Source organism: Nematolebias whitei, chromosome 1, assembly GCF_014905685.2.
Source record: "Nematolebias whitei isolate Nwh7 chromosome 1, NemWhi1, whole genome shotgun sequence".
In the NCBI taxonomy this organism is placed as follows: domain Eukaryota; kingdom Metazoa; phylum Chordata; class Actinopteri; order Cyprinodontiformes; family Rivulidae; genus Nematolebias; species Nematolebias whitei.
This window is the reverse complement of record NC_056498.1, coordinates 65700312-65725847: the sequence shown is the minus strand read 5'-3', so window position 1 is coordinate 65725847 and position 25536 is coordinate 65700312. Positions and strand designations below refer to the sequence as shown.

The following is a 25536-nucleotide window of genomic DNA, read 5'->3' as shown; positions in this document are numbered from 1 at the left end:
CTGTGGGAGGAAACCGGAGTACCCGGAGAAAACCCACGCATGCACAGAGAGAACATGCAAACTCCACCCAGAAAGGCCCCTGGACCGGGGTTTGAACCAGGGACCTGCTCGCTGAGAGGCAGCAGCTCTACCAGTTGCGCCACCGTGCTGCCTATCTTAGCTCTTATTGCTGTTTTTTCTTTTATAATGTATATTATTGTTGAATGTAACTGGGACCCTGCGCACACAATTACGTTCCATCATACAAAGTATGTACCAAATATGAAATATGTGAATGAGAATAATGAACCTTGACCTTGATTTTTTTCTTTTATTTATCACCTTTTTGAAGATAATCTCACAAAACATAAGCAAGGTACACAAATATGCACTAGCACAACTATTAGGGGTTCTGAAAATATTTGAAAAGTTTTTTTTTGCCTTTGGAGAAATCAGGATGATTACACCAAATATTTTATTGTTATCAAAATAGAAGTAATATACAAAATATAATTTTATTAGGACATATATGTTGACTCATATGATAACATTTTTTTCCGTGAAATGAAAATGTTATCTAGTGTTGGTTTGGGTATAAACGCCATCATCTTACTTATCGTCACCTTCTTAAAATAATTGCCCAAGTCATTTTTTGCAATTTTTCAGGAAACACAAAAAACTGAACCATTTGTTGAATAAATGATATTTACGAACAATTTTAATCAAAAAAGTTGTAACAACAGATGTCTTTTGACATACAAACAGCAAGGTCAGTCAAACATGGAACATGACAGAATTAAATGACTTAGGCAAATTTTTGAACATGCCTTTGTGGCCTAGGCAATTTTACAGCACAAACTAACAAAACATAATGCTGAGGAGGCATGTGCATTTTTCCACTTCTCCTTCCAGCTCTTTGCTGGGTTCTTGTCTGATGCCTATTAGTGTGGCAAATTGTCAAAGAAGTGATGACACTCGACAGGCATGATGGGTTTCATTGACTGGAGGTCCTGGAACTTTCTCTCTTTGATTGGTAGAGCACATGGAAACAAACTTATCCATGCCATTGGCCCATTTGGTTCCTGCACTCTTTGTGGCAGTTCTTCCCATACAGAGTCTTCTGAAAAGGACAGCTTGAAATGGACCTTGCCGTCACTGCTAAACTGAAGACCCCGCAAGTCATGCACAGTCGGGTCTCCAACTTTTTTGCCTGGTCTGATGCTGAAGAAGTAAGATCCATTCAGCTTCAGGAACTCATCGTGCTTGAGCACTTTCACATAGTAAGGTGATGGCCTGATTCTTGCAGTCTGGAGTACAACGACATAGTCTCTTGGGGTGAAGATATCTGCAACTAATTTTCTTTCAATAGTACTATGCATACTGTCACACTCCATTTGTGTATGACTGGCAAGAAGGTATTTCTGGGTTATTAGCACCCCATATTTCCTTGCGAGCTCAGAGTATGCATTTGCTACACATGTATTGCGATTCTGATAACCGCAACCGTCGCTCCACACTATGATCTCCTTGAGGTCTGGATGGCCTTTGATCACACCTTCAAAATGATGATACTGAAGATGTGCAAATACCTCGCTACAGAGGTCACCTTGTGATTCATCCCAAACATAGCAGTAGCCTTCCTTTGATCTCAAGTTGAAAAGGGTAAAGTTGTGGACCTGCAGTTTTGTTTTGTAATACAGGCTACTGGCTTGGGTTTTTGGACACAGTAGCACAGCTTGCAAGTCCATTGTCCAAACGGACTTCTCTTCATCAGCAGAATCCTTGTCCCTAGATTTCTCTTGCCTTGCTTCATCCTTCTTGGTGACATGTGCGTCGTATGCAGCCTTACTGATATTTCCATGTTTGAATGAAACACAAACATCACACTGATCTTTTCTTGGAATAAATATGGAGTAGTTCTCCTCATGGAACACAGCTGTGAAATATTGGATTCCAACAGCTCTCACTCCAGCAGTTGCAGCTGCCTGTCCATATTCACGATGTAGTTGGGAGATGGTTGCGCCTTGGTAAAGGAACTTCTTGTCTTTGTAGGTAGCTGTGCTTCTGCAGTAGTGTGAGTCAACACTGGGCAGGTCCCTCAACCAGTTCTTAAGGAAATCCTTGACATCAGTTTCAACTTTTGTATGCCTGCCACTTTTGGGTCCAGATTTTGATGGCACTTCTGCTTGTTTTTCAGGGTTGATGTGGTCATCCAGCCATTTTGTAATGGTTCTTTCAGGGAGACCAATTGTAGAAGAAAAAAGTGCCTTGCACACTTTAACCCTTGTTCCATCTTCAAGCTTCAGTTGGTAGGTAAATGATGAATTGCGTCGGGATCCCTCAGTAACTTTTTTTTGCTTTATGCTAGTCTTTGTGACCAAAGTGGTGACATATAACCGACGTTCTTCCCAGGTGTTCATTGCCCAAATCTTGTCAAATACCCACTGCCGCTGCTCTTCTGTAAGGACTTGGCAGTCTCGAGTTGAGACTCGCTGACAGAACTTGGAGTTGCAGGGAGGACCCATAGTCTTTGCACTTATTTCTTTGCCACTTTTGCTCTTGTATGAAATTCCTTTTAGACGTTTCTGCTTGGATTTATTTTGCTTCCATGTTCTTGGACTGAGGTGTTTATTTCTTTTCTTTTTGCCTGCATCTTTTAATTCAACATCCTCATTCTGCTGTTCTAAAGTTGTTGCCACCATAGATAAGCTGTTTTCATCTTCAGAAGAAGAGGACTCATCACAGGTTGGGGTATAGTCCGGATCTTGAATGACATCATCACCATCATCATTTGACATCACCTCTTCTTGGTATGGATGTGTCTGCTTGGCATCTTTAACTTTATCCATGGGAGCAGATGGTGAAACATTATCAACATACTGCATCATCTCTTTATTGATGGTCTCATTGTCAGTCTCAGTAGATGAGGACAGACTGGTGTCATCAATATCAAGTGCATCTCCTACCAAAATGGAAAAAAAAATATTCAAACCTTTCAAAAATTTGTGATTATTCTGACAAACATGAATTGCCTTTGAGGTCAATTGTATTAAGATACATTGTGGATTCCCAAAAGATCACATTTTATGCAATTTTGATAGCCTAGTGTATATTATAGTAAACATCTTCACTTACCAACATGGGAAGAGTCCTGAATCTTGGAAATAGCTTCAGCAGCTGTGTATAATTTTCGTATCCTTGAATCATCCGCCATCTTGAAAAACTTCTAAAATTGCCTAAGTCAATTTGTCTGGTGACTTAGGCAAAATAAAACTGCCTAGGTCACACTCTTGACATAGGCAATTATACAAAAGGGGTAGAATGGCATGATCTGTTTAATTGAGGAAGTAGGCAATTTTACCAGAGGTGGCCAGCATCATGAAGAGATGATTTAGGCAAAAAAATCATTTTTGAAAAAAAATGACTTAGGCAATTATTTTAAGAAGGTGACGTTATGAAACATATTTTAAATTAAATAGAAAATGTTTTTTTTCTTGCTTGAGCTAACAAAAGCAACAAATTAATCAGATGCATGCTTTTGAAGTTGTTTTATTGACGGTTAATTGTCAAAAATGTTTTTTTTTGTTTATTTTAAGTATATTTGTTTCAATTTGTTAGATTTTTTTTTTCTTACCTGTCAAATGATAAAACATCCAAAGACTTTATCCATGTGATTTAGTTGCTGCCAATTCTTATTAATCAGTATTGTGGGTCATGATTATTTTTCATCACCTATAAAACCTTTAAAAAAACTCATCTTTGCACAACTGTCTAATAACCTTTTAGCTGCCTGTCCTTTAAGAAACAGCCTGTTTAGTATTTTTTTTCACACTGTTTTAGACATGATTTTTAATTGGAGTTGAGTAAGAGCAGTCTTTTTATGTTTAATTGGCTTTGTCCGATAAAAAAATCAGCGGGAGAAAAAGAGTAGCTGCTGCATCATAGATTTGTTTGCTTTCATCAAAAGCAAAGCAGTCGTGCTGGTTGCCTTTTTTTAAATCTTTGTAAGGAATGTGTTTTAGTGTCAAAAGACAAAGAGAGTAGAGGACAGACTGGCACATATATTTTTTTGCTCTCCCTAATGACACCAATACCATTTCATGGCTTAGTGAGCAGATTGAATCTCACTCTGTCTTTGTAAGTCTCCCTCTCTGCCCCCTGTCTCTCTGTTTCTCTTTGCTGCACGCACTCCATCTCTCTGTCTTCTCGCAGAGTATCATGTGCACGCTCATATGCTACCGTCCGTCAGTGAGCTACACTCGCCCCTGGTGGATGTTGTTTAATTGCATGTGGGTCAGCAGTTTGTCAGTGCTGAAACCGAAGGACATGGAATTTGTCAGTTTACCCGTTCAGCAGCCACAGGGGGCGGTGTGTGAGCTAACAGCTCCGCTGGAGTCAGGCCCATAAGGTTAGCTTTACACAAGCCTGTCAGACTGCCCTGTCAATCACAGGCCTCTCCTCTGATATACTGTCATCTCTTCTCACCTATTCTTAAACTGAGCAAGACTGATGAGATTCCACGTAATGAACCTTTTGAGGTGCACTGAGACGGCTCAACATGGTGAGTTGTCGTGAAAAACCAGCCTGGTGTTCTCACATACTACATCTTGTGCATCACGAGGGATAGAAATCTTGCCTTTCACAACAGCCGAAAATCGTATGTGGCACAGGACATACAATCCCCCCCAGCTGGTATTTATAGTTCTCAGCAACTGGAACGTTCTACTGTGGAGTAAGGAGTTCATTCATTCATCATGTGATGCTCAAGCTTTTTTCTGCTCACAGATGACCTGATTTCCTACATCATGGTGAGATTATATATATATATATATATATATATATATATATATATATATATATATAGTTCACACGAGACAGTTCAAACAAAGACATGGTCACCTACATGATGATAACACAAAGAAATACTGCTTTCTGGATAGTTGGGATTCTAAGTTGCACCAAAACAGCACATGTGAGGGTCTGTTCTCATCCAAATACTGTAAATATATGCATTTTAGGTAAAAATGTGTTTTCTGTTGGTGATTGTTCAATTTTTATTTAAAAAATTAACTCAGCCATTCCCATTTTATAATCCTTTTTAAATAAACTATGATGGCAGAAACAGACGCTGGGAAGGTCTGTTATTATTTTCTAGTTTTTCAATAGGTGTTATGTTGAAAAAAGCACCCCTACTCAAAAGGCACTATCAGGAGACAGCTTGGCACCAATTGCTGGTATAAAATTTTAAAAGAAGCGTTTTACTTGAATTCTGCCATATTTGAAAACATTTCCCATTGCTACCAAAAATAGGATTCCAACTTAAAGGCTAGATAACATACACTTGTATTGTGGTTAACTTTTACAATTGTTTGACTGAACTATTCAGCTTCTTGTGAAAAAATGATTCAACTAATCTGTATTAAGGTGGTTAAAATGTTGCCAAGTTGGCCACATGACTCTCATTTTCCCATTTAAAATGCAGCTGAATTCAACAAAAACAACAGCTTAGCAATGTTGTTTACAATGTTGCTACAATTGCTGATTTTTTTTATTGTGTGTATCCCTTGTAAATTAATTTGTTTTTATTTTAAATCCTTTAAAAAAACTGGTTTAAAACCATAATGGTAGCTAGCTCATACTTAATTGTTGACTTCTTCATGTCAGGAAGTTGTTTCTCAAAAGTTTCGTAGGAGTTTTCAAAAATGTGTAACTTTTTTTAATATAAAAGTTTTGTTAATATTAAAGTTATTTTTTAAAAACACATTTGTGTTATTTGTCTTAAAATAACTGAGAAAAAAATAATTACTTTTTTTTTCTTATTTGGGTAAAGATTGCAAATTTGGAGGCATCAACTTTAAGCTGCACAAACATTAAAAGTTTATAATTTTCACAATATCAGTGTGTGCAATGTCAATAATCAGAATCAGAATAAACTTTATTATCATTGCACTGAGATACAACGAGAACATGTACGAGTCGTCCAAAAGATGGTTGCACGAAGCTGCAACTATAAAAAGCGCGGCCCTTTTATTCTTATTCAGAATAATATTTTGCTTAGATGAGAAAAGGGAAGAAAACATGAGGAAATACGGTATTTAAAAAAAGATCTATCATGCCGTGTCCTAGACAGGGCAAGATTTGAGGCATCAAAAAACCTACCACAGCAAAGCAACATAAATAGACATGATACATGTACATATAGGCCGGTGAAGACATTGAATTTTTAAGGGAAAGTGGTACCGTAATCCAGAGCCCCCCCTCTCAGCCATTGTCCAGATAAGAAGTGTTATTCATCATCAGCTCGGTTGAGGTTCTGTCACATGTCCACGGCCTTGGGGAAGAGAGGGGTGAGGAGACAGACAAATCATCTTTGTTATTTTCAAAACATGGCAGGAGGAGTTGAGATAAGTCCGGCATCAAGGCCACAGTTTGGGTCAGGCAGAACTCAAGAATTGCTCTTTTCTGCCTTTTAAAGTCTCGCTGATATATATTCCTCTGATGGAACTCCAAAACAGCCGAATTGATCCTTTACGCCAAACGTTGAGCTCACAGCTTCTCCAAGATTATTTCCCCTTCATGTGTGCTGCTAGAGAGTCCACAGTCCTGATAACAGCTGCTCCAGCTCTCTGACACAACTCCTCAAATTCAGTCTGAGTGCTGTCAAGGTTCGACACATCCACACGACAATAACAACAAATATTTACAATAAATCACGTTAATATATTCCAAGTGTCATGCATGCATTTATGCTTTATATCTTAATATTTTGGAAATATCAGATGAACTCTCACTATCATGTATACCCACACACAGTTTAGATGAGCAGGATGCTAATGTTAGTAAATAATGTCGTGATGACCAACAAACAAGAGAAAAGGGGAACAATTATTGCTTCACTGCAATATTCAACAATATCAAACTTGCTCAATTTGTTAATAGTGTTCCCCTTACCATCAGAGCCAGAGGTTCTTTATTGTCATTTGCACCTCATGTGGTACATGTGGTGGAGCAAAATTATGTACACAGGGTCACAGTTACATCCAACAATAAAATATAAAAGAAAAACAATGATAACATCTAAGATACGAACTAAGAAAAACATCAACTAAATATACACTAAGCACTAATAGCATAAAAACATTACGTCAAACATCAGCACAAACATGAACATGAGTCTGTGTGAGCAGATGAGCATGCATGAACACATCAACATTGAAACAGATCAGCAGCAACATTGAAACAGATCAGCAGCAACATGATGCAATTTTTTTCACAGTGATTATTCTAGTTAGAGATTCATGAGTCTAACAGCCTCAGGGTAGAAGCTGTTCCTCAGTCTAGTGGTTCTACACTTAATGTTCCTCAACCTCCTTCCTGAGGGGAGTGGGGCAAAAAGTGTTTGTGCTGGGTGAGTGGGGTCCTTCATGATGCAGGTGAAAGAATCAGCTTTATTGTCATTGCACCAAAGCACAGCTAGATTACATTTCAGTACAGCCCATCCGAGAGAAACATAAACAAACAAACAGACATGGAGATACGGAGGTGACTGAGGCTGCCGGCCTCGAGAAGCGCAGCCCTTTCTTTCAGATAAGGAAAAAGAAACACGAGGGAGAGTGTGGGTTTAAAAAAAAAATCTAATCTCGCACTGTGTACTAGACAGGACACAGTGTGAAAGTTGCAAAAAAATGGCCTCAGCACATGAAACAACAACATACTGATGACATCATAATATATTTGTGCATGAGGAGGCCGGCGAAGGCAGTGAGTTGTCCGTGGACACTGCCAGAAAGTTCCATAGTCCTGATAAAGATGGCACAGTGTCTATCAGCCAACTCAACTCTGACACAGATGTCCTCAATAGGGGAGTGATTGGGGGTGGGGTAGGGGCAGAGGTTCTCATTCACATAAACAACCAGGAGAAGTTGAGATAACTGGCCACTTCAAGGCCGAGTGGGGAAGCCAAATTCAGATAACACAATTATTTTGGGTCAGACAGACTCTGCTTGAATTTCCATGTGTGCCTTCATAGTTCTGCTGTTACGTCTCACTGACGATTCCAGACAGCCAAATTTTGTGCTCAGCACCGCCGGACCGAGCTTGTAGCCTTCTCCAAGGTTGATTCCTTCCCGCCAGTGAGTCCCAGGAGCCTCAAGTGACCTGCAATTCTCAGAAATCACGTCCAGCTTATGGCTCAGCTCATGCAGCGTCTGAGTCTGAAAGCTTACCACTCAGTACTTTCCTTCATACAAGGCAGGCAGCTTTACCAAGGCCATAACGGCTCCCGCCGTCTTCTGAATTTGTCAATATGCCAGATACCCGCCAACACCAAAAAGCAGAAATCTGGTTATCATAAATTCAGTTATGTATGTGTTTTCTACGTCCTCAATGAACAATATACAGACACACCATCTTCCACTGGCCCCAGGAATCCATAGTGTATCCAGCTGCGAGTGTCCCTTCAGGGGCATGAGGGCTCTCCTTTGCCCTATCTTCTCGTCAAGAAAATTATGTCACTTGTATTGAGAGACCAGCTGACCAGATGCATAATTTACAATTCAGAGGATATGTAGTGAGAGGCTCCGATAGGAATCACAAGACAAAGAGCAAAGCAGGGGGGAGGCAGGAGCAGGAGGAAAAGCGTCCCTTCATCGTCGAGAGCAAGCAGGAAAAACAAGTGATCTTATGCTTTAACTTAAAGCTCGAGTGAGTCGGGTGTGGTGACATCTAGAGGCCAAAGTGCCAAATTGCAACCGATTGACTGAATACCATCAGACTGTGGGATAATAAATGGGTGTACAAAAACATTGTAAAAAGCTTTTTTCAGTCACTGTTTACTTTGTGTGTTTTGGGCTTCTGAAAAAAAAAATTGCAACAGGGTGTGCTGCAAACTTGAAACTTTTATAAATGCATATGGCTTATGTGGATGATGTAATTTAAACACAATAATTCTTATAATTAATGACGCGCTGCCCTAACATCCTGTGTAATTTACTTGTAATAACTTTCCTAAATACTGCCCTGTTAAAGCTTGGAATATTACAATGTTTCAGGATTATGTATTTTCCTTCTGAATGAGCAGAATTAGCTGAAACCTTTCACTTTTTCCTGATCTCACACATTTGAGTGTTGAAACGCTCGGCTGTTCCCAGGGGGGCGTATCTCGTGGTGCATACCTGCAATACTTCACAACCGAAGCTCCGTATTTATAGACGGCAACAGAACGACTCGTATATCCCCACATCACAGCTGTTTGCATTGCAGTGTTGGGTGTCACATAGCTGCCCGGTGCTCCTGTGGTTGTCACATTAAAACGGAAGATAAACAAACGGCACTATTTAGGGTTATTTTTTTCTCCCCCGCCTCAGGGGTAAGTCATTCCACATTTTTATTGAGGCTGGTGGTTGTGGTGGTGTGCAAAGGGTTGAGTTTTATAAAGCCCAGAGGGAGCAATATGACTAATAGTTGGCTTTGCTCGGAGGGGAAAGAAGAGCAGGAAAGATTAGTGGAGAAGAGGATTAACAGAATCTACAAAATAATTCAAAATAAAACAGACAAAAATGTGAGAGTAAAAAGTCAGTTTGTGTACAATGAAGATCAGGTAGGTTTGAACAGACTAAAGTGGACTTGGGGTGGGAAAATAATGGCAAAAAGAGAACATCTGGACATTGGAGTTTGCTAATAGAGATAATAGAGATGGCTGGTGGCTTTTTGCAGACATACTTAGAGCAGTAAATGTGGGAGGGAAGGAGAGACTGAGGCCGGCACAGCTGAGTGGTGTTGATTGGCCTGTTTGAAAACACATGAACTGCAGACGGTGAGGGAGAGCAGCCCCTGCGCACTGGGATAAAGTGTCGCTCTGTGCCGTGCCACGCTGCAGCCCAAACCACATTAGAGCAAATGAATCCATTCCACCTCCTGTTATGGCAGCTCCCACTCGGGCCCCGGGAAGAAGGGGGAGGAGGAGGAGTGGAGTAGAAAGGAGGGGAGCAAGAGTGGCAGGAGGGTTGAGATGTGAGGAATGAGAAGAGGAAAATGGTAGAACAGAAAATGGAAGGTGGTGTAAGAGAAGTAGCATGCTGGGTGGCTCTTATGATGTCTGAGGGCTATAGACGAGGAGCGCAAAAAGCACATAAAGCATTGTATGTGGGGGGAAGGGGTTGTATAACTGAAGATGATGAGGAAAAAGGATTCTCCACTGTGTCCAGAGAGCAGAAATGATAGCTCCTCTCATTTTCTTAATGAAGCTGATCTCTGGCCAAACTTCACTGCGATTGCTTTTTCATGTTGTTCAGCAGTATCTTCTACACTTTATGTTCTGCAAAGCCTGAGCTTTTAAAAGACATTAAAACATCACCTAATATTCCATTTTCCTGTGTAATAATGCCAGGAAAATAATACCATTATGAGCTGAAAGTCTCTCGTGTATGGAGTAAAGTTCCTCTCTCAAGGCCCTCTGAGATCTATTCAAACCACAGCTTGAAAAATATTTAATCAACAAGTTCAAGATAACAGCTACGGTATGTTAGCCTTGAAACGCAGTGCTTACATGTTTCTGCAGGGCATTGATATCATTGTCAAAACAACTCTGAGCAGAATCAGACTAAGTATAAGGCCATGTTACATTTTAATTTTCATAACTTAAGAAACAAAAAAAGATTGCTTTCACTTTTCTACCTATATGATTAAAAAAAACATAAATATGAGTAAATGCTCAAAAAGTCCTTTCAAAGGTTTGGAGACTGCATGTCTGGTTTATATTTACAAGTAAAAGAAAATTAAATATTTAACAGGAGCCAGGCACTTTTAAATGAACTGATTTAAAGTAAAGAGAAATTGGCCTGTATAGTCAATAGAAGGTGAAACCTTTGTTACTTGTGATTTTAACGTGTTTAAAAATTAAGTTGTGTCTATTCAAATGTGTGAATACCATGAGAGAAAGATGAAGAGAACTCTTAAATAATTTATTTTACATTTCTGTGATTTTTTATTTTTTTTAATCTGGGAAGATACCTGCTAGTTATGAGTGTACTTTATGCAGCGAGATCAAAACACTGGTGAGTTAAATAACGTACACTTTTCCTGGGTGGACTTAAACTGGAAAAAAATTACACTTCAGATATATTTTTAGGTACATTAGTGGTTATTTTATTATCTTTTTTTTTTTTTTGAACATTAGAATATTTTGCGATTTGCATCCAGTTTTTTGCATTTGCATCTTCTGAATTTACCTCGAACAATGTCCTATACCTGACTATAATTCTTAATGACCTTGAAAATGTCACGTTATGTTTTTTTTTTTGTGTGTGTGTGTATTTAAAAACGTAATAAAGGATCAAAGTCTGCCCTAAAATAAGAATTTTCTTGCCATCAACAAAAGTCTGTTCCTAATCTGGTGGAAAATAATAGTTTTTGTACCGACCTGTTTTCAGTTCTTATGTACTTCACTATTTAACATATCTGCATCATGTTTTACTACTGGCTGATTTTTCATACCATCCATCCATTATCTTTACCTGCTTTTTCCTTTTTGGCTCGTGGGGGTCACTGGTGGGCATATCCAGCAGTCACTGTGCGAGAGGCGGGGTACACCCTGGACAGGTCTCCAGTCATCACTGGGACACATGAGACAAACGAGACCAACAACCATTCACTCTCTCACTCACACCTAGAGACAATTTAGTTACCAATCAGCCTAACATGCATGTTTTTGGTCTGTGGGAGGAAACTAGAGTACCCGGAGAAAACCTACACATGCACAGAGAGAACATGCAAACTCCACCCAAAAAGGACAATTGAGGACACCAATATTTTGACAGTAAAGCTGAGCTCACCCATGATCATAGTTTTCCACTTTATTGATCTATTCAAATAAACTGCAATGACTGAAACACAGGCTGGAAAGCTCTTAGTTTTTCTTTTCTTTATTTTTAGGAAGAGGTGTGAGCTGTTCGTGCTTTTTCGAAAAAATCGCACAGACAGGAAAAGCACCATTAAGAAAAACAGCTTTGTGTTTCACTACCAGGTGCTATTGTTAAAGAGTAAATGAGGAAACAAATAAATGCTGTGATGGTTGTCTGGATTCTTCAAATTTGCCATTTTAAATAGACTACAAATATTCTACTATCACTGCCCTTAACTAGATATTAGGAATGTTAATTAATCATGTTGACAACAGCCATTGTCTTTATTTATTTTTTTATTCAACATTTATTTATACAGGTTAGTTCCCATTGAGCCTCGAGGATTCATTTACAAGAGAGACCTGTATAGAATTAAACCTTTTTTCATAGTTGTATATGAATGTGTGGTTCATGGGGCGTTTACCTTCGGGACAAATTGAGTTCACTGATTGGTCATTTGCTGACACGCCTACTGGACTGATTGACAGGTCGGAAAAAAACAAAAACGAGCGCTGACAGCCTCCGCCGCAGCGGTGTTCTGTGTTTATATGTTGTTAATAAAAAGTTCTACAAGTCAAAAAAAAAAAAACAGAGCGCTGGCTCTGCAGCCCACACATCAGACCAGCCCACCAGGAAATCTCCAGACCTTCCCGCAGCCACGCTAGACCTGAGTTTAATTCGCTCGTGACAAATTATTTCATTTCTCACCATTTCAGTCATGGCATCAACGGAGGAGGAAGAGATCTCTTGCCTCTTGGCAAAAAAACAAAAGAAAAGGCCAGATCAGGGATGAAGAAGGGGAATTTAATACATTGGTGTTGCATACAAAATAGTCCGTCGCTGGGCAGTTTATTGTGCGACACTGCGTACGTGTATGTGGTCATAAAAATAGAGCTTTGCACGGACATGCACTGGGGGTACACTCATACCTCCGTGTACGTATGTGCGTACCTCTGCGTATGGACGTACGCGGGAGTATACTGGGGGTTTGAGCAGAGAAAACAGGAGGGGACTCAACATACAGCCCTTAGGGGATCCAGTGCTGAGGGTTATGGTGGAGGAGGAGAAGTTATGGATCCTCACAAACTGTGGTCTGTTGGTTAAGAAATCCAGAACCCAGTTGCAAATGGAGGGGCTTAGTCCTAGTGTGAGTAGTTTGTCCATCAGGTTCTGGGGACTCATGGTGTTGAAGGCAGATCAGTCCACAAAGAGCATACAGACGTAGGAGTCCTTCTGCTCCAGGTGTGTGAGAGCAGTGTGGACCATAGAGGAGATGGCGTCCTCTGTTGATCGATTCTTGCAGAATGCATACTGGTGAGGGTCCTCGCTGATGTCAATGGTAGCTTTGATGTGGGCCATGACCAGCCTTTCAAAAAGATTGGTCTCAAAAAGCCTATTTAAAAAGGTTTGTACTACTTAAAGGCCCAGTTTACATGTGATCAATTTCCTTCAAACGCTATAGATTTTTTTATTGTTGGTTATAAAAACATTACACGTTCACACGTTAATACTGCGATTGCAATCACTTTTTAAAAAAGACTGCAAAGAACGCTGATCAAGCTGTAGTTTCCATGCCAGGTTACTATCTGGCACTTTGTTTTTGTATCTCAACACACACAGACACACAAACTTCAGTCTCAGTCTTGAGATCAGTACATTCAAGATTACAAACACAGAAAACATTTGAACAAAGCTCTAATAATGTTAGCGTGAGAAGCATAAACAGCACTCTGCTACCCACCTTTTTTTTACTGTTGATCTAGTCACGCATCTGCAGAATAACTTTTGATTGATTTCACGCATATGCAAACTCTTCTACTTTCATGTAAATTGAATTTTCCTATGAAACAATGATGGAAGTTTGGAAATTTCCACTGTGTGACCAGCATTTAAAAAGTTTTTTTTTATGTCAGAGCATCTGATTGCTGTTGTCTTGTAGACAAGTGGAGTATTATGATGTCATCCATAAAACAGTGTTGTGTAAACTGTCTGTAAAAGAAATAGTAGAGATCAATTTGCACTTGTTTAAATTGCTAATTACAATATGTAGTGATATCTGCTAATGTCCAACTAGCTTTTTCTGGTGATTATAGCAGCCAGCTTGGCTGTAACCCCCAATAACATAGCAGCTCATCCTTAAAGCAAACTACACTTGACTAAAGTAGTGATTTGTCATTTGAAATGAGAAATACTGAAATGAATGTATGCTGCGAATCATTCTACACCAAGTGTGTGTTGCTGATAATGATGAGATAACTCCAACACTTTTTGTTTTCCTCTTTTTCCCTCATCGAGTCTGGCTCTTCTTGCCCTCTTCCTGCCATACTTCAGTGCCTTTCGTATTATTGTGCTTTTGTTTCAGCACACTTATTTCTTGCCCCGCTTCCCCCTGCTCATTTTGCTCAGAAAAGAGAGAGGGAGGGGAACAAAGACAGCAAGAGAAGGAGACAGACGCCACTTTAGATGTTGGTATTACTTGTGGTTTGTTACCCTTCTCTGATTCATAGCTGCATCCTCCCACTGCTGTTTAAAAGGGGAGGTTGCAGTGTGCACATCATAATTGGATGTGTAATCCCTTCCTTTGCACCTCTGGTGAGTCTTGCAAGCAGAGCAGTGAGTGTTAGGAAGACAATAAAAATTTAACAGGTCCCTCTTTGTTGTTTGCATGCTCAAACAACAGAGTAAGCCTAAAACGTCAGACCGAACAATCTGTACAAATGCTACAAAACACAATTATCAGCTCAGTTTTAAACCTGATAAAAAGTGAAGACAGAGATAAAACGTTTGACTTTGCTTCTTTGGATAAAAAGGCAAAATGCTTTTTCATGTTGACAGCAGACAAGGGTGAAGATGAAGAGTTCAACTCTTTTTCTTTAACTCGGACATAATTTGTTACGCAACACAGTTCACCCCCTGAACAAGGGCGTGGCACTGGAGTGTCTGTCAGTCCGAACAGTCAGCCCATCAGGTGGATTGACTTCTTATCTGAAGTGCAACGCCTCGGTTGACCACTTCCACCTCGCACTCTTTCCTCACAGAACCCGAGGGGTTGTAATTTAACTAATAAAGGCTCTTTGCATGTTTACTGGAGCAGAGGTGTACATTGGATTGTGCAGAAGAATAACAAGAAATGAAAGAAAGCAAAATTAATGTAATAAACAGCTCCTTCCTCCTTGTTTTTGTTTTTTTTGTTAGCGTTGCTTCAATGTGTCGGGACAGCAGGAAGGAGAGTTGCAAGGGAAACAGTTAATCAATAGCCACAAAGTCAGACGGCCAGCGGCAGGCTGGAGTGTGCCCTGTTAGCGCCTTGTGGAGCTGCCTAGCTGCTGAATGGGATTTGTAGCACTTGTCAAGGCTTAAAGGAGCCCTTTCTGGACCACTTGTTCTAGGAGGAATGTGTGAAAGTGACAAGTTAGTATGCAGCAGGAGAGGGAGACATCTGCTGGATGTTAGGAAACATACCAGCGCAGGAAAATTAGGCCATCTGCAGTTACGGACCTGCAAATTAAGCACAGTTTAGTCTGGCACCATGCCCTGCTATATACAAATGTGGCCATTTTATTTTTGGTACTATTTAGTGCAAGACACCTCTCTATATGTATAAGCTGATAAGTGGTTGACAACATTTACTTGAGAATTCCTCTTTATTCGTGCACACGGTGTGTTGGCTCGTGTTTAAGGCTTTAAGTGCACTCCAGGTAATTCTACTCCAGTGATGCTTAAAGCTGAGAGGATTAGTAATACAGCCTAATTTTCAAAGTGTTCCTTTGAAGTTTTTCTTTTTTGTTTCTTTTTATCAAGGTAAAGAATTCAAGCTTTTAAATTTACATGCTCTTTAATGTATGCACGTGTTAAAAGAAAAAGACAGCTTGTGCATACATACAGCTCTGACTCAAAGATAAGCACACCAGACTTGACGACTATGTGCAGAGCTTCTGTCTTTTTATAAAAACTGTCTCTCTCAGTGGGGAATCTTGGGGGACCCTTTATCAGCTTTGAGCAGCTTTCTAGAGCCCTGTCTCCCCCCCACCACCACCACCTGTGGTTCCTGAGTTGGCCTTTTGTGTGGAGGAATGTGGGATGGACCAAGGCTGGTGGAGATAAACTGATGGAGGCCTTGTTGGCGAAACCAGCCCAATATCTATTAACCCAGACTGAATCTATCTGTGAGATGTTGTCAGCGTGAAGCTGAGATTGTTCATGTTGCCGCTTGATCTGAACAAAATATGCACAGACAGAAAGTGATTATGAATCCAAACTTTATCTTTTCCTTTTAAATGTTGGCACAAAGTTATTGTGTTTATCAGTTTGATAACCTTGACTGTGACATGTGCTTCATTTGAGTGGAGATAACAGCTGTCCTTTCTCTGCTGCAGTGAGATTTTGCTTCCTCCGGCAGCAAAAAGCAGCAAACTTTTCTCCGTTTCATTATGTTGCCGTTTGCCATTAGCGGTGCAACGGTGGTACGTCTCACCATCTTGCCAAAAAATATGTGCTTAAGGCACGTTAAGCTCTTCAGAGAGTCGGTTCATAAACAAGCTCGCTTCTGTATTCGAAATGCTCGAATGCTGGTTGAGATTTACAGACCAGACAGTTCTGAATGATTTACACCTTCTCTCTTTTTCTTCCAGAGTACAACAAAAACTTTTAATGGAGTTCCGGTAGAAGCGTCAAGATGAACACGTTACCATCAATGGACCGGCACATCCAGCAGACCAACGACAGGCTGCAGTGCATCAAACAGGTGAGCACAAACTCCCTCTGTTTTAGCTTAATTTTTCTGCAGCATAAACATGGATTTAAGATATAAACGCTTTCCTGCATTACATTTCCTTCCTTTCAGCACCATATATGGGCATGAGTTTGTCTGACCATCAGCTGCAGTTGCACAGATCATGTTGCACAGAGTCGCAGAGGGAGGCAAACTGGCAGTGAGCGCGAGTGTAGACTTCAAAGCAGCAAAACAAACGGAGTCTTCTTCCCCTGCAACCTTCGTCATGCAATCCCTGACATCATCTTTCTGACTCTTGACATTTACCAGCCCTTGTTAGGTTTTGCTGAATTTCTTCCTGGACTGTCAGCTTCACGTATAGACAGACAGACAGACTTAACCCAGGGCTACCGCCTCTGCTTGTGATTAATAGTCTGTAGAACTCATAGACTGCTTGACTAGCTGGCTGGCTGTTGGCATATTTGTTTATGATATGTGGGCGTGATCCTTTATATCTCCCAACATCCATGTGACACCATGCCTTTGAATAAATTAGCAAGTGATGAAGCTTTCAGCTCTGGCTTATGATGTGATGCATCCCTTTTCTGTTTCCACTGTTCCCACCTAAATTCCACCATAATAACCTCTTTTCATAACAGATTCTCATCACCTCAGCTCATTTACTTTTAGTAAAATCATCTATTCAAATCTTAAAAAAAATATATATATATATTTTGCTGCCAGTCTTTCTCAAATTGATAAACGGTGTTGATGCAACCTTGTTATTTTATGTTCTTTTGGTGGCAGCTCTATTTAGGTGCGTATAAAAAGTCTAGCTTAATACATGTTTTGATTGCAGTTTGTCTCCTCCTGAGCTTTAGATTTTAAAGAAGCCATTGTAAAGCAGACTTCAAAGAGACTCTGTAAGTCAGTGGAGCTCAGCGCTTGTTGCGACTCCTTCAGACTGATGTTGTTTTGGTTCAGGGAAAGCCGCTGGCAGAGAGCCAAATGTTGTGCAGTTTGTTGGTTTTTTAGATGTTGGGCACCCAAATCTGGGGCTGGCTTGGAAAGGAGGGAAATCATCTTATAGAAGACAGTTTAGTTGATTGTCTGTTTCTGACCAACAGCAGCAACAACAGGAGCCACGCAGGATGCATCCTCACACTGACTCGAGGAGCAGGAGGAGATGGGAGTTCAGATCTGGACTGACTGCACTGCGTCTGATTCTTCTTGCGCTAGAGGCTAATAACTCCTTTCCCCCATCAAGCAGCAAAAAATGCCAGATCATATCACTCATCTAGAACAGGCTCTCCTCCTTCCGCTTACTCAACGAGAGCATCTCTCACTTTTTCCTCATTCTCAGTGCCTTTCTTTTTATCACTTAGAAGTCTTTGGGAGATCATAACCAACTCTATAATACATTCTCGCCACAAATTATGAGTCTTGAAGCCCATGATATTGCCTCTTGAATAATTTTTTTCTGAACAGCTGTTCTTTGTGGTTGCACATCGTCGAAACATGCATCCTTTCAAAAAGTAATGCTCACCTCTGTTGCCCTCTTAAAGACAATAATTTGACCCCCCTCTGCAGGAAAACACAAAGCAAGATACCTCAGCTCTATATAGGAAGAATACATGTTTTTTTCAAGTGGGCTCAATCTCACTGAGAGAGCAAACCGCAGCTCTGTGCCATCTCAGAGCTATTAACCTCATAGGAGTGAAGAAAGGAAGCTCACTTTAAAAACCGCTTATTGTGTCCTGCCAGCCTCGGTAGTCCTCAAACACTGGGAAGAAAAGACTCAACTGTTTCAGGCCTCAGCGAACAAGCAAGAGAAACAGACAGAGACTGAAAGAGATTAGACAACACACCAACGGCTCTTACTGAGTCCGCTCACATAGCTGCCAGGACCAAGGTTGTTTTCTTTGTGTGCAGCCAAGTCAGCCAGCGGACCTCTGGTGCCGAGGCTCTGTAACGCCGTGAATGAGGAGCGAGAGAAAAGATTGGAGGGGAACGATTTGGTTAGCTGTGTTGGGTCACGGAGGCGAGGGATGGGTGTTGCCAAGAGAGATTAACCAGAAACACAGGCATCATTGTTAATATGGGTGTGATCTTCTTCCCACAATGCAGCAGAACCCTGAGTGGGCGTACATCGGAAAAAGTCGAGGTCCTCACAGGGTTGGGCAGAAAGACAAGGCATTAAATCAAGGCAGTTTGGAAGGAGAACGCAAGGCTGCAAAACAATTCGGTTTCAACGTTTTTCCAATTTGTACTAAAAGTGAGGAAAAAAACACACATTGTTTCTAAAGGCGGGCTCCTCTCTGTCTGTTTGCACAGCACTTACAGAACCCGGCCAACTTCCACTCAGCTGCCACGGAGCTGCTCGACTGGTGCGGAGATCCCCGGGCCTTCCAGCGACCTTTCGAGCAAAGTCTCATGGGATGTCTGACGGTATGCAAACACTAATTATGGTTTTGGTCAAGTTTTTTTTCCAGGTACTTTTTAGGAGATGAGAGCAAAACAATAATTAGATTGTGCATACTTAAAAAAAATAGTGTGTCCACTTTTTTAAAGGGGGGAAAAAAGTATAATAGGTAAAATTTTATTTCCCTACAAAATAAATCAGCGAGGTTGATTTGTTACTGCCTTCAAGCAAAGAATTAAACATTTTACTTGTTTACCACTAATATCCGTCTTTGAAAACTTGTAAGGGCATTGTTACCAGCTCACGTGAACAAACAGATAAATACTCGTTAATGAATGGATCACAATAAAAGCTTCTTAAAGGGTGATAAAGAGCTATACAATGGAGCCCACCGCTGAGCTCCGGCTCAGCATGGGGTTCTCTCTCCATCAGCTAAATTGTTTCATTAGACTCAGAGCAAACTGCTGCTTATCTGGTAAATTACTGCACGTAACAAGTGTGCACATTCTTTTAAGGCTTTTACTTTGAGAATAATTTAGATTTGAAAATGGCAGGTCATCCTGTTAACCAAAATGGCTTCAAAGGCAATAAAAATGTAGAACATCTTAAATTGTTTTTGTATTTTTGTGTGGCCACTTTAAAAAGCTTGTAAATTTAAACTAGAAAACAGTTTTTTTCCCCCTCCACATCAAATAGCTAAACAAAAATACGAGTGGCCCACTAACCTTCCTGTAACACTGTTTTCATATTGACAGGAATATGGGCCTGGATGTACATCCTCAGAGGGAGATTAGGCTGAAAAAGGCTTATGAGGTGAAACACTGTTAAATCCATGTTAAATCTATGCTAGCCCTTGTAGCTGGCTGCCTGCCTTGTTCAAACTCTGGGCCCGACTCGCTCACTCACGCAGCAAATTGAACGATTGACAGCAACACGGTTTGACCGCTTTTCAGGATAGTTTGCATAATAAGGTTTGGCTGAATAGATTATATTTTACATGCTGATAGCTCCTAAAGCAGCTCCAGATGAATGTAATCCGACTGCCCAAGAAGTATAAATTATTTATTTTCATCTCACATCTGGTCTAATAAATCCAGTTATTGACATGAGTTAAAAATTCAGTGGTAAAGCTATCATTTTATCTTTATTAAGATTAGAGGTGCACAATATTGGATTTTTGACCGATAACCGATATCAATACCGATATATTTTTTCCTAGACCTACTTGCACAGACTACATAGCTTTCGCTGCTGTGGAATTAAAATACTACATTTTTCTTTTTCATTCAACCTTTATTTATACAGGTAGGGCTGGACAATAATTCGATATCGATATATGTCGCAATATACTTTTATTCAATAACGGTGATATGAGTTTTAAGCACAGTTTCGATATTTTGATATGATTATAGCATTTCACTGACGCATTTCTTTTTCTGTTCGGGTTGAGGCGGCCACTTCAGTTTCAACCCGGACAGAAAAAGGTGCAACACAATTACTGAAGTGCGTGGTGACGTAGATGTTACGCAGAGCTCGAGTCCAAAAGGCGTTAGTGGTAGCAGGCTATGCTAATCTCCAACGCACGTTAAGTTTTCACTTCAAAATGAGTGCCCATGACCGTCAGAATGTGACTGAACAAGCTTTCACAAGTGAAGAGAAAGCAGATGACATAATTGATAAGAGAGGAAAGACTAATTCGGCGGTGTGGAAGTGGTTCGGTTATCTACGATCCAATAAACTGCAGGTTTCAGTGTGCTGCAAAATGTGACAGAGAGTCGTTCCAACTAGCGGTGGGAACACATCTAACTTGTTTCGCCATCTGAAATTTCCACTCGATACAATATGCTGAGTCAGAAGATGAAGCACAATAAAAGTTTGAGCTAACATGTCCCTAAAACAACACCCCCAGCTGTATCAAAAGAGAAACCCCTGCAACAAACGCAGACGTTTGCTGCATGGGTTGTTAGGTTATGTTGTTGTTTAAAGTTAAAACTATTAATATTGACAAAGTTGAGAGTTTTATGTTTATTTGACGGTGATTTCAAAATTGTTTGAAGGTTAAATACAAATAAAAGGTGAACATTAATTTATTTGTACAGTTTTTCTGAGTCTTTTACATTGTTTGTATCAATATCAAATTATATCGTTATCGACTGAAATTAAAAAATATATTGTAATAAAAGTTTTGGCCATATCGTCCAGCCCTATATACAGGTGAGAGGCGATAATGTTTTTGTCTGTGTGTGCTTGCTTGCCTGTAAAATACCTCATAAACCAGTGGTGGATTTTGATGAAGCTCTTAGAATTTGGATGTTGATCTACACCTCTGTCCACCACAGTCAGCAGAACTAAGACAACAAAAATGGATAAAACCCAGTAAATTGTGCAGACATTGATCTAATATTTGGTGTGGCAGTAGCTGAGTGTCATTCACAACACAAACTCTGAGCTGTACACATTATGCAACATCTTTGTTTAAAACTTTAGCATTAACAGTTAGCGTCAATATTTTCTGTCTTTTAACGAAATATCTCATGAATCACTGAAGAGATTTCAGTGAAACTATTGGAAATTTATCACTAGCTGTACATCTTAAACTGAATAACATTTGGAGTCAACCTTAATAAAGATGGCCTCCACAGCTAATTGACCTTAGCTAACAGAAAAATGGCTGTAACTATGTCAGCTTTACAGAAATTGAGCTAAATCCTCATCTTAATTTCTTTGGGTGTTTGAACTTTCAACCTTTTTACCGTGTGACCCACTCTTTATTTTGTGGAGCTAGAAGGGACTTGTTTTGATTTTTACCTTCCAGAAACTCTCCTGTAACTTTGTGCAGGGTGACTGTGGTTTTGGCTCTGTCACTTCTCTTGGAAGAGGATGCAGTCATTAGATCTGTCCTAACTACGGACCACAGTACCAATTCAGAATACAGGCTCCATATTATTCTCAGTTTATCTTTGTATGCATGTATACGTTCACATTATTTGTGTCTCTGAAGGAAAAAGTGAAGGTAAGTGCATCTTAAGAGCATGGAATTGTGGATTTACAACTGTTATCATTAAAAATTATGTAGAAGGATGCAGTTTATTCAGTTTACAATAAATTAAAGAGCAGCGGTTATATTCGTAATTTATTACTTTCTGCAGGTGGTGAGTCGTGTTGCTGCTCAGCAGGGGTTTGACTTGGACTTGGGCTACAGGTTGCTCGCCGTGTGTGCTGCCAACCGGGACAAATTCACTCCCAAGTCTGCAGGTAAGACCTTTCACCTGAACAAAGTGCAAGCAAATGCATGCTCATCAATCATGCCATCTGCTAGTGTTGACTTGTAAAGCAGTAACACAAATTCTCTCTCATAAAAACATCCTAAAGTCACAGATAATTTACAGGATAATACAAATTTAGTGCGTGGACTGATATACTTTGCCCTGTTAGGTGCTTAAATGCAAATAAAAGTGCATGCTAAAGTCATCATAAATCTGAAATTAGAAGTGTTTGATTTTCTAATAACAACTGCAATCGCAGACAATTCACAAAAAGTCCAGAGTGTATTATAATGTCAAGAAATGTTTAGCTCCCATTAAACATTAATGCGTCATTGAGATGAGCTGTCTGAGAGGTTGCCTCAGAAAAACAGTCTACTCGACAGTCTTTCCACACAAACCCACATTTACAGCCTGTGCAGCTGCAGCCCTACCTGTGTGTGCATGTGTGTGTGCGTGCGTGCGACTCACACACCCTCGTAGCAGAGAAGAGAAAGCAGTAATGCTATCCTCAGACATTTATCTATCAAATCCAATTTCCTCCGATCTATACCTCCCCTCCCAACCTCCCACAGTCCTGCAGGAGTAGCCTGTTCTGGTGCATTTGTCAAAGTGAAACATGCAGAGACAAGAGGGAGGGAAGGAAAAAGATGGATGGCCAAAGAGGTGTTGCTGGTGTGTGCTGGACCGCTCACTCTACCTGATGGAGACCTGACAAAGCTGTTGCCAGCAAGCCGAAACTGATACAAACCTTTGTTCAGTATTTAGATCAGCTGGAGGGTCAAATATTATGATTATACTCAGTTTTCTTTGTTGTTTTGACGAGGCAATATGTCCTGTGCTAAAAAAAGGAACTGTAGTAGCAATTTAAAGAGTAACTTTGTACATTTATTCTGTCATTCTTCATGCAAGCTGCTTTGTGTTGCAAAAGAGTAATCAAATTGATAAGTTTCAACTTTTTTGCTCTTAAGATAAGAATGTTTACTAAAGCTGAATATCTTCTTCCAGTTTTAGCGGAAAACATCTTGTTGGGAGGAACCTAAGTGGTCTGACAGACGTCAGTGAACAGTATTGATTGCTGTATTTCTCCCTCTGTTTGTCTTCTTGCGTTGGGATAATGTGATTGTTGTCCAGGCACGGCCCGGACTGGCTGGCTGGGCCCGGCTGACAGGCAGAATCATCTTCAGGCAGACTGATGGTTCTGGAATCTAATAGAAGGCAGCAGTGAGTTTCAGAAATAGCTGTTTATGCTTATCGGACAAACTGCAGCTGTAGTGTAATTATGTGGAGTTGGGGGTGAAGAGATGCAGGCTGGATGTGGGGGTGGAAGGCAGATGTGGCTCGTGGTGGATCGTACTCAGTGTGCATCCATTGGATCTTAAGCAAAGATCAAATGTAGTGGTCCCCAAAAGGCGGCCCGCTGTCTGAATCTGGACACGTTTGTTGTCTCGTTTGGACCCAGATCTGTTGTTAAATTTCAGTGGAATCAAATTATTTAAATTTAATTTTGTTTGCACGCTGTTTTTATGGTCATTTATTTTAATTGGCACATGTTTGTTTTTTTAGAGCATTTACAGTAAATTATCTGATATGGTTCAGCTTTTCTACATCGACTCTTTTTATGCGGCACAGATTTTCTAGCATTTATGGTAATTAAATTAGGTGGCACGGCTTTTCTAGCATTTACAGTAACTCATTTCACTCTGCACAGATTTTCTAGCATTACGGTAACTGAATTCACACAAGGCAGCTTTAATACAATTTAAGGTAATCCATTTTAGGTGAGAGAAGCTGCCAGCTCACAGAGAAGAATTAGCCTAAAAAGACAATATGATAATTGAAGAAAACTAGCATGGCTTTAATTAAAAGGCACTTCAAATATATACAGTATAGTGGTGGATGGGTGAAATGCAGAAAGCCAATTTCGCCATTGTATGGGAACATACAATGATGACAGTACAAAACACATTATTATTATTATATTCTGGACCTTAGAGAAAATTTATTTAGGCAGAAACACTGAATTTTAATTGAAGACCGCTGATGTTAAGTATTTTGGCCCTTGCAGCTGCTTTAGCAGTCTGCATATGCGTGTGTCCATGCACTCATGGATGTGTGAGTGATTCTGCATGCTCAGCAGATTATTCTGACAGTCTGCACGGCGACAGAGGCTCACAGATCTGACACATGAGAGGCCAGACAATGGCCAAGGACTCTGAGATGCTGCCTTTAGGCTCCTCAGGGGGAAAGTCACAGACTCACAGGAGTGCAGATTAGTTACACCGTCACTTTCTTTTAAAGCATCAGTCAAATAAATAGTTTAGAAAACTGTTATAGCAAGACAGACAGATATAAAAGATTATTAATCCCACGAGGACAGTTGTTTCATCTCAACGTACAGTAGAGTTAAAAAAATAAAAACATAGAAATTGTATCTGCAGCTTAAACTGAAGGAAAAGGAAGCAACAGGAAATAATGCTGGATCTTAAAATCCAACAAGTAAAATATTAAGTAAAAACATTAAGTGCATCAAACTTTTTAAAAATTAATCTTTGTTACTTTCTAAAGCTACACAATTATGTTACTCCAAAAAGCAAATTGCATTAAAAAATGTAATCTCTAAAACACTAAGTGTATTTATTTAAAAGACAGTCAACACGCTTTAATTAAAAGGTCTAATAATAATGATAATCAATACAAAAAGCACAGAGTCTGGTATTTTAAGTGAAAAATCATTATTTTAAATCATCTGGTAAGTATTAGATTTTTCGTATTGGAGTACTGAATACCTGTATTTGAATATTTGAAACAAATATTGGGGACACTTTTAGTTTGTTTTTTGTTTTTTTTTTCTTGTGGGGTGGCTGGACAATATGTGTTTTGTTGAAAGACAGCACTAACTGGTAAGACGACAATGACTGGAGCTTTTATTCTTTGAATTCAATCATTTTATTTAGACCTACTATTAAAAAAAATCGCTGTTGATCCCTTATAGGCATACCATGTAAAGTTTTTATTTGTTGTCTCTGACAAATAAGAAAATAATATATACAAAAAGACTAATTACAATTTAAAACCACATGATAAATACTATTACAGTAGTCCCTTGTTTGTCGCTGGGAATTTGTACCCTGATGACCTGCTATAAGTGAAAAACCACAAAGTAGGAATAGTAGTACAAGTAGCAAGTAGTAGTTTATATATATATGTATACATATATATATATACATATATTATATATATATATATATATATATATAT

The 25536-nt window shown here is 39.8% G+C and overlaps 1 protein-coding gene and 1 long non-coding RNA gene across 2 annotated transcripts in view; both read left to right on the top strand.

The window, feature by feature from the left end:
- The window catches only part of LOC119413093, a 95313-nt gene extending 78771 nt beyond the window's left edge, over positions 1–16542 (top strand). Inside the window, exon 4 of the long non-coding RNA XR_005186948.1 lies at positions 16511–16542. This is a non-coding gene — a long non-coding RNA (uncharacterized LOC119413093). The remainder of the gene's footprint in view (positions 1–16510) is intronic.
- The window catches only part of LOC119430368 (zinc finger MIZ domain-containing protein 1), a 53696-nt gene continuing 44697 nt past the window's right edge, over positions 16538–25536 (top strand). Inside the window, exons 1-3 of the mRNA XM_037697777.1 lie at positions 16538–16623; positions 18925–19038; positions 22162–22267. Coding sequence (XP_037553705.1) covers positions 16555–16623; positions 18925–19038; positions 22162–22267 — 289 coding nt within the window. The 5' untranslated portion in view covers positions 16538–16554. The remainder of the gene's footprint in view (positions 16624–18924; positions 19039–22161; positions 22268–25536) is intronic.